The 9,440-nt window shown below is 37.9% G+C and overlaps 1 protein-coding gene across 2 annotated transcripts; it reads left to right on the top strand.

The window, feature by feature from the left end:
- The first annotated feature begins 3,556 nt into the window (after positions 1-3,556).
- On the top strand, positions 3,557-6,760 carry LOC114744907 (UDP-D-apiose/UDP-D-xylose synthase 2-like). Of its 2 annotated transcripts, XM_028933054.1 has the most exons (10): positions 3,557-3,964; positions 4,047-4,139; positions 4,283-4,390; positions 5,172-5,286; positions 5,375-5,508; positions 5,605-5,706; positions 5,840-5,932; positions 6,026-6,161; positions 6,236-6,361; positions 6,393-6,760. In XM_028933054.1, the coding sequence occupies exons 1-9, from the start codon at positions 3,692-3,694 to the stop codon at positions 6,346-6,348; spliced, it is 1,167 nt and encodes a 388-aa protein (XP_028788887.1). In that variant the 5' UTR covers positions 3,557-3,691; the 3' UTR covers positions 6,349-6,361; positions 6,393-6,760. The 2 variants fall into 2 exon arrangements, with proteins under 2 accessions (XP_028788887.1, XP_028788886.1); XM_028933053.1 differs by having other exon boundaries at positions 6,236-6,760.
- The last annotated feature ends 2,680 nt before the right edge of the window (positions 6,761-9,440 follow it).

Below are 9,440 nucleotides of genomic sequence, written 5' to 3'. Positions count from 1 at the left end.
ATATTTAAAATCAGGACAGTATTAGAAATCTTTGACCTACGTTTCTTTTATAATACTACTCAAATATAAATTCGTCGTATTTTTCACGAAAAGAGAGATATATAAAATAAATTGCAGCCAATGAGGGAAGCCTGCGCGTAAATCTAATAAGCGTATTCGTGATCCAGCTGCGATGGGGCTAGCATAATTTTGTCGGCAATTACCAACTTGGGACGGTGCGATGTTTTCCACGCGCCCCTCGTTCGCGTGCCACTATTTATGTCGGTGCGACGGTGCCTTCATGGTTACTGCCACTGATCAGTGATCAGTGATTACTGGCTACTGATTACTAACATTGGTTATTCGCATAGCTCCTCTCACGTTATCCATGTGTTCCATTTTGGAATTCCCTTGGCAGCTTCTTTTATCCAATCTATGAGATTTTTTTAAAATAATTCTTTCTTCCTTCGTTTTTTGTCTCCAGTCAACAATTTTTTCCCGGGTCAACACGCTCAAGCTGTAACTCTGTAAACCCGATACCAAAAAAGATAGGCCACCTCGAATGTGTTATTTGCTTTCACTTTTAGATTTTATGTGCCATAATTTAGAGCATTTTCAAATTACTAAATGTGTTATGAACAAATTTATTTGTTTAAAACAATCCCATATCAAATATATGGAGACTTTTTTTAAAAAAAAAATTAATGACATCAGTATAGCTGTTAAAACTGATAGATGATTTTAGAAACAAAATTTTCCATGGAACACCCCCTTCTCTCCCAATAAAAATGAGTTGAAAAGTTTTCCGAAAAAACAACTTTAATCACACAGCACGTGTTGTTTGTGCGTCACTGGGTTATATAATTTTAATTTGAACTGTAATAGAATTTTTGTGGACCGTGTTTCTCCGTTTCGTGCCAAGAAGAATAATGTGGTAATGTGATTTTTGTTACAATGGGCGAGTAAGCGCGTGAACATATGGTCCAGCTAATTTCATTTTCATGAGTCACACCGTCGGGCCGCCGTTAAAGCCCGAATAGGGCTCCAATAGGGGCACTATTAAATTAAATAATAATAACAGTTAATATAGTATTAGTATTAATTACTAATAATTGTAACTAATGGCAGCGAGGATGATCCGATGATGATGATAATAATAGGGGCTCTAACAGCATATGGGGGAAGGAAGCGGGCATGTGAGCATCGACGATATCCAGCTCACTCGCTTTCTTCACGTGTTGTCCCTCCCCAGCTGCTAGCATACATATGATGGATGATAGGTGGGGCCTTCTTGCCACTTCCTCACACGCTCCCAGCGACTAATGGATGCGTACGCTCCGGCGAATTTTGCAAATGCCATGCTCGCGAGTTTCAAACTAAATTAAATAACAAGTGGGCATGAATGATAAGAGTCATTGCAATTCAAGCAACAGTAGTAGTTGAGAACTTTTGACTCTTATAGTCAATTTGAGATTATCATTAGTTTTTCATTTATAAAGAGATTAGCCTCTTTTTTTTTTTGGCTATTAATGAAAAACACTCCAGATTGCACTTTTACAATTACTACGAGGATATTGGTGCTTTAAACCCAAAAATTCAACTAATGCTGACCCGCAGCATTTGACGGGTGAAATGGTTGGGAAAATGGGTTGGATTTGGAGGGCTGGCCTGGGCTATATTTTAATTAATTTCAACTACTTTAAAGAGGTGAAACCATCCACCTAGCCCTTGAAAAAAAGGGTTGATTAGATTTTTCTTAAAGCCCTTTTAATTTAATTATAATGACAAATGAATCTTCTGTTTTATATTTGTTTTGAATACAGCCTTTTGTCTTTCATACATTGACTCATTAATTTCATGTAAATAAAAAATTACATAAAATGGCTTTTGAGCTTGTATTTGTAAGGGGGTTAATTTAAACATGTAACTGTATAGAAACATTAAAAACCAAACATAAAATTGGTATATAAAAGTTTGTAGTTTAATTTAAAAATTAAAAACAAAATGAAGATGAATAAATAAGTTAACTTTGTGAGTCCACTAACTCCCATATGATGGGATGGACAGAAAAAGTTATGATTTATTCGAATCTTATACAAGTGTTCACATTTAGTAATTAACTGTATTTTAAATATAATTGCTTATAGTAGGATGATACTTATGCAATATGCATGAGGGGAAAAAAGGATAATTTAACCCACCATATGCTTAGCATGCAACCCAAAACTAGTCAGCTTGTTTTTGGTGAGCTGACATGCTTCTGCAGCTCTAATAAAAAAACATGAACAACTTTTCAGAAAAAATGAGTTGAAAATCTCCAAGGCAGTGTTTGAAGATCATGAACAATATGAACATTAATTTATGTGTGTCTGAGAGTCGTTAGTTAAGCAGTGCTGTTAAGGGCAGTTTTGACTCAAAGCTTAAATTCCATTTCCAATGTGAAACCAAACAAATGCGCATAACATTTTGTAAGGATTAAAATAGTTCTTTTGCAATTTCGATTTGAAAAGCATCTTAAAACGGGGGAATAATATGATAGTGTGGGCTGCAGGGACTGGCGAGCAGCTTCGAAGAGTAAGTTCTGTGCTTCATCAGGCAATTTTTCTTTATAAATATATATTACTGCAGTTTTAATTATAAGATCCTATTTATAAACTATAAATAAGGTCTTATAATTATAATTAGGATAGGAGATAGTATCATTAACACAAAACAATGTCCATTAACACAAAACAATGTCATAAATTTAATAAAAAATCATATCCCATAAATACAGTCTTCTCCAGCTGTCACCGCGCTGTTATTAACAAACACCACCAATCGTCAATCTATTTTTTCAAATTAAAACCCGCTCCTTACGCGAAATATAATGAAAGGTCTGACCAATCTTTTAGACCATTAACTCAATTATCACGGCTCCAATCCTGCAAAAGAGCTATATAAATCCCCTCCGCGATTAAACGTAAATGAAGTCAATGATTTGGGCACCCTTATTATGGGTACGTCTCTTTGTACACATGTTTATTATAATTCGATAATTACTTGATATTCTGATGATAATATGTTAATATAAGAAACACACAATTCCAATTAAAAATACGCACACTTATTATACTGGGTATTAGCATAAAATTTGAGAAATAAACCATATTATGATAGGTGGATATTACTTACTATATATTTTATACTATTTTTATTGATTTAATTAATTAACTAAACAAAACCAGAATCAAAATTAAATTATAACAATCAGTCTTGAAATAATAACAGTATTAAAAGAGAAAAAGAAAAGTATTTTAGTCACAGGAGGAGCCACTCGGATCCTCCAGCGAGGAGGGAGACGAAAAGAAAAAATTGATGCGTATGCCACGTCAACAGCAGCACGGGGGAGGCAAATATAGCGAGTGGCCACAAGTCCGTACGCGCGCGTGGTTTGGACTTGTGCTCAGTGAGGCTCTGGGAAACATCTCCTCCCCTCTTCTTCGATCTTCTTTTAGGACTCTGGACTCACCCTCTTCTCTCATTTCTTCTCCTCTCCTATAAACGGATACTTGACCCCATTTCCCATCCATCTCTGTTCCCTCCCGAAATTCTTTCTCGCTACCATTTTCTCTGCACTGCGGCGGTTCTCCTCCGCGTACATTAGCCTTTACCGCCCTGTTCTTTTCATTCACTCCCACCTCAAGAAGTGCCCACTCTTGAATTCAAGGCAATGGCTTCGGCTGCGAGGGTAGATCTTGATGGCAACCCCATAAAGCCAATCACAATTTGCATGATCGGTGCCGGTGGGTTCATTGGGTCCCACCTTTGCGAGAAGCTCATGGCTGAGACACCCCACAAGGTCCTCGCATTGGATGTCTACAACGACAAAATCAAGCACCTCTTGGAGCCTGACACGCTCCCTTGGGCTGGGCGCATCCAGTTCCACCGCCTCAACATCAAACATGATTCCAGGCTCGAGGGCCTCATCAAGATGGCGGATCTGGTACTCTTCCGACTTCTCTCATCTGGTCCTTTGATCGGCTTTCTTGCATTTGTACATGAATTTTGGGATTCTTTCTTTGTAGACTATCAATCTGGCTGCAATTTGCACTCCCGCGGATTACAACACTCGTCCGCTGGACACTATTTACAGCAACTTCATTGATGCGCTTCCTGTGGTAAGCATTCTTCACCTGGACGTTTCCCTCATTGTCATTCTACTATCCACCGACGAATCTTTTCGCTTCTTACCGTGATGAAATGGAAGGTTTAATGAAATGGATATGTGTTGTGATGTGGACCGGGTTTCTATGACTTTTAGGTGAAGTACTGTTCGGAAAATAACAAGCGCCTCATCCATTTCTCCACCTGTGAAGTGTATGGGAAAACGATTGGAAGCTTTCTCCCAAAAGACAGCCCTCTTCGTAAGGTAAGCTTTCATTTTCCGAATTGCCCCCCTGCTTGAAGCCATTTCAGATCTTGGCAATGTGAACGATAGTTGCACTTTCTGGTTGACTTGAACCGTTCGATCGCTTGTTTCCTGTTACTGGGAATCTGTCGGTGACAGTCCTATCCAGACTTAGGGGTTAAGCAAGAACCTTGTTGATTAAGTTCTAATAAATACATTTTCTATCCTAAACCTTTCCGATTGTCCGGAGTCGTTCTGAGTGAGGTGAAGCGGTCTGTTGTTTAGTTTTTATTTTTATATATGTTCATGGTATCGGAGTGGCGTTATGTTTAGGTCATGTCTTTTGAAGTAAAGTGGTGTGGTGCATCAGTCAGAAAAGTGTCCGGTTGAGTTGGAAATTAATCATTATAAATGCATTGTCGGGTGGTAACGCACCTTTGTGTTGGGAATGGTAATGGATATATTAAGCAAATAAAGACATTTCACTGTGTGAATTGATGTTCTGAACAAACTCGAGTATAACTTTGGTTGACTCTCGGGTGATGTTGACTTACCAAGCTTTACCATTGCGTCGAGCCTCCTTAAATGATGCACTTGTTCAATGTTCAGTTAACTGTCGCGTCTGGTTCTGGCTCTATTCTTCTGGGTGCCAAGGTTTGCTTTAGTGCTATAGAATCGAAAGAGTACTCTTTATATTTTCGTTGAGCTGGGGGAAACTTAAGGGGGTGCATTTGTCATCTTAGCTTCCTTTCTTTGCTTGCTTCTTGTTTTGAGCTGAGAAATATCACTTCTTATGGTGAAGGATCCTGCATACTATGTTCTTCAAGAAGATGCATCTCCTTGCATATTTGGTCCAATTGAGAAGCAAAGATGGTCTTATGCCTGTGCGAAGCAATTGATCGAGAGGTTAATTTATGGTGAGTTGATTTTCATTTTCACTTCTTCTGTCAGGAGGTTTTCATTTTTCAAATATAGGTTTGCCTAAATGACATGTCATTATTGCAGCTGAGGGTGCTGAGAATGGCTTGGAGTTCACTATTGTGAGGCCTTTTAACTGGATTGGACCTCGGATGGATTTCATTCCTGGGATCGATGGTCCAACTGAGGGTGTTCCAAGGGTTCTTGCTTGCTTTAGCAATGTCAGGCTCCTTTTAGACTTGTTTTACAATACTTATTTTCACCTTAAGTTGAGTTTTTATCACCCATTTTAAATTTCTCTTATTTCTTTTCTTCAGTGTCTTCTACGAGGGGAGCCTCTCAAACTTGTTGACGGTGGTCAGTCCCAGAGGACTTTTGTTTACATCAAAGATGCTATAGAGGCTGTCTTATTGATGATCGTACGCTCTTTTATTTGTTCTTTATTGTAGTTTTCCTGAACAAAAAAGAAAGCACAGATTGCGATTGTTGAAGTATATCTCTAGACTATTAATACTTTTGGCTGGTCCACTGAACGTTATGACCTTGTAATAGGAAAATCCTGCCAGAGCCAATGGTCACATCTTTAATGTGGGTAACCCAAACAATGAGGTTACCGTCAGGCAGCTTGCTGAGATCATGACTCAGGTGAAAGGATTGGATTTAACTATTTGATTCTGTCATTAAAATTGAAGCCTCTTTTTTGTGAGAATCAAGAATTATAATTATTGGATTCTGCAGGTTTACTCAAATGTAAGTGGAGAACCTCCATTGGAAAAACCTACAATTGATGTGAGCTCTAAAGAATTCTATGGCGAGGGATATGATGATAGTGACAAGAGAATTCCTGACATGACCATAATCAATAAACAGCTTGGTAGGTTTCCCATTTCTTCTCCTTATTCTCAAATTATCTTGCATCTGTTAATGGGGTGTTGCCTCCTCTCTCAGGCTGGAATCCCAAGACCTCGCTTTGGGACCTTCTTGAATCAACCCTCACCTATCAGCACAGGACATATGCTGAAGCTATTAAAAAAGTCATGGCAAAGCCAGTTGCAAGTTAGGCATGGTATTGTGCTGCCCCGGACATGGCTATTCTGCCTGCTCGTTCTTGCCAATCAACTCGACTTTACATACATCTTAAAGGTTCATTTTGCTGCATATACGTTAATTTTTTCCCCCTGCTTACGTTAGCCGCCCATGCCTATTGCAAATTCATACAAAGGACAGAAATTTGTTGAGGCAATCCTTGTCACCATTAAGTAATTTTCATGTAGAGCTTTGGGCTACCAGACTTGTTGGAGGTCTTTTTACGAGAATTATTATTATTATCATTATTTTTTTAGGGCTCTGCCAGTCCCCCGATTTGATTGCCCCTCATGTTCAGACAGATACTCTTACTTTGTTTGCCCCCGCCGAGGCATTTGTGTTCTAAATTATTTATTATTAACTTGTGATATAGTTGGTGTTTCGTAATGTCTGGGGTCATAATCTGAAAGTTTGGGTCGTAGCAGAGTATTTACAAAGTGAATGTATCTCAAAAACTCAAAAACCAGAGAAAAGAATACCTTCTCCAGAATTTCCAGATTCTACCTAATGCACCTCTAATTAAGTTATCATGTTGGGTCTTAAAAGGCGTATTGTTAACAACTATATGAGTTTTCAGGGGCCAAAAAAAAAAAAAGAAAAGAAAAAAAGAGCGTCTTGAGGAATACTGTTTGATAATATGGGGTTTAAAAAAAAAATTTTAAAGGAAAAATTATTCCGAAAAGGAGGGTTGTGCGTTTCAACAGCCTTCCAGTACTACGCTGTGTTTAACTCGTGGGCCTGGAAAAAGCTTTTGGTACTGAAGCCCAGACCTAGTTGATGCTCGATCATTAAGAACTAGCGAGATCTGGTGAGGTAGGAGGTGTCTAGATCAGTTTTATTGGAAGTAGCTTTACGGTATTTAAAATAAATATATGTGAGAAGAGTCTTGAATTGTGTGAAAGTACGTTTTTTTTAAATACTTTTAGGGTTTCCAAGCTCTCCCGTAATATCATACATATTTTATATGGGGCTAACTCTGGCTTGTGCAATACGCATGGATGCAGAGGTTGTGACATCTCGATTGTAAAAGCCTCATGAATGGCCACTGGGCATGGCGCCCTCATACTCTGATTTTGGGTTTCCTTTTTGTTCCAATCTCCTCCTTGCATTAAAACCAGATCAATTCAGCTCTTAGCACATGGGAGGCGTTTGATTCTTGGAATTTTTCCATGTTCCACCATATAATCTCATATTAATCTATGGCTTGGAGTCCAACTAAATGAATGATTATTATGAACCAGTGGTTTTTTATAAGATTCCAGCAAAAACGATCCGGGTTGCTTCTCGTGTCAACTTATCTAAATCATTGAATGTGACGAGGGAACCCTTATTGTTTAATCAAACTAATTCGGTCATATTTAAACTTTAATTAGAGTGATTGTCTTTTTTTATAATAAGTACGTGTTACTGTTGTCGTATTGTTTGTATTTGTATTATTGCTATTAGAGGTCAATTGGTTCGTTGCCCCAAAAAAAAAAAAGAAGCCAGTTGGCTCGGAGACTTTTACATTCCTATGAATGATTACAAAGATGTGACTTTTGCGGGTCATATTTCTAGAGAAATCTTGCTACTTGGAATAGAAATTCAATGGCTCTATGCTGCTTGTTCATATTGATTTCTACTATACCACAAATGTTTAATTTTAACAAACACACACATTATGTTCTGCGCCGGAATCATGTGGTTGCTACGAGAAATTCCGATCCCATCTAATCCATCCCCATGCTCGAACGAAAAAAACCGGATGCGAGAGGCTTTTTGATTCGCTTAGAACCTTGCCCAAACAATTAGTGTGCATTGTTGTTTCGAGCACTTCACAATTATGCAGTCAGACTTAATAAGATCGCATCTGTAAAGAAAGATGAATCACAAAATTATCAGAGAGATGTCAAGGTCGAGGGGAAAAAAAAAAAAACAGAGATGTCAAGGACGGGAAAAAAAAAAGGCATGAGGAAAATGTCTGTGAGCTTAAATTTCAAATCAAAATTGACAATGTGCAATAGTATGGCTTATTTATGATCGTTGCTCATGCTCATTCCTCCCACCTTCATCAGTATTTAGGCATTTCATTAGAGTGTGGTTAAGACGATCCTTACCTGCTTCTCATTCTGACAAATACCCCTTAATAAATTGATGCGACCATTTGTGACCAATTATTTGCGGCCATCTCCTTTATTTGTATTTGGGGTCCCCCACCATTCCAAATTTTCTGGTTATTTCCAAGAATTGACTATGCAACTGCCTCGCTGGACTTTGTGTTGTCTGTTTCTTTCTTTCTTTGTTTTCATATGATAGTCAGTGTCAATGTGCGTCATTTGAAATAGACGGATAACGATATAAGTAAGAAGACAATCCATCCATATTTAAAGAAAGATGCTTTCTTTTGTGTTTTGGAAGCGTTTTTCCAGGTTCCATCTCATGTTTTCTTCTTAGGATTCTGTATTTGGGTAGGGATGACGAATTGTAAATGAACTGAGGCCTCTATTGTGCTCTTTGTAAAGTAATAGCTCAATCTCTAGTGCGCCAGATTTTTCAATTATTATATATGCATCAATATAATATCATACATATGATATGCGTCATTATGAGCAAGCTCCATCTCAATAATGGCTGACCACTTCTCCTATTGATATCTAATTAATTAACAGCCATCACTCCATAGTAGTTGTGGTCCTGTGCGATTCATTTGTAGTAGCACCGAAGGGATGCCTTGTCTTTGAAGGATTGCCCCAACAAGTAAAACAAGTAAAACTTATGCTTTATTGGATGCAAAAAAAAGTAAAACTAATGTTAGTGCGTAACTGTCGTTTTCTTTTTGCCCTTTACCCTTTTTTTTTTTTTTGGTTGAAGCCCTTTATATATGTTTGAGTCTATTAATTTTTATCCCTGACAATTTTATAAATACAAGTAGTGATTAATATTCTTCAGCATGCCCATTACAATGCTCACGAAGCCAGTCGACTGTCTTGTTAACTAGTCACGAAACTGGACAAACAACAAGACTTGAAACATCAGAGACAATATTAATGGTTAGAAGTTGTCCATTCATCCCAAGATTTACCACTTA

This window comes from Neltuma alba, unplaced genomic scaffold (assembly GCF_004799145.2).
Source record: "Neltuma alba isolate B1F8T4 unplaced genomic scaffold, ASM479914v2 tig00004479_pilon, whole genome shotgun sequence".
Taxonomy (NCBI): domain Eukaryota; kingdom Viridiplantae; phylum Streptophyta; class Magnoliopsida; order Fabales; family Fabaceae; genus Neltuma; species Neltuma alba.
Note: the sequence above shows the minus strand (reverse complement) of the source record. Positions and strands in the feature narration are given on the sequence as shown.

Coding starts and splice junctions, on each gene's coding strand:
- LOC114744907 (XM_028933054.1), top strand. CDS start 3,692: ATGGCTTCGGCTGCGAGGGTAGATCTTGATGGCAACCCCATAAAGCCA. Junction 4,140..4,282: donor TCATTGATGCGCTTCCTGTG/GTAAGCATTCTT, acceptor TATGACTTTTAG/GTGAAGTACTGTTCGGAAAA. Junction 5,933..6,025: donor TTGCTGAGATCATGACTCAG/GTGAAAGGATTG, acceptor TGGATTCTGCAG/GTTTACTCAAATGTAAGTGG.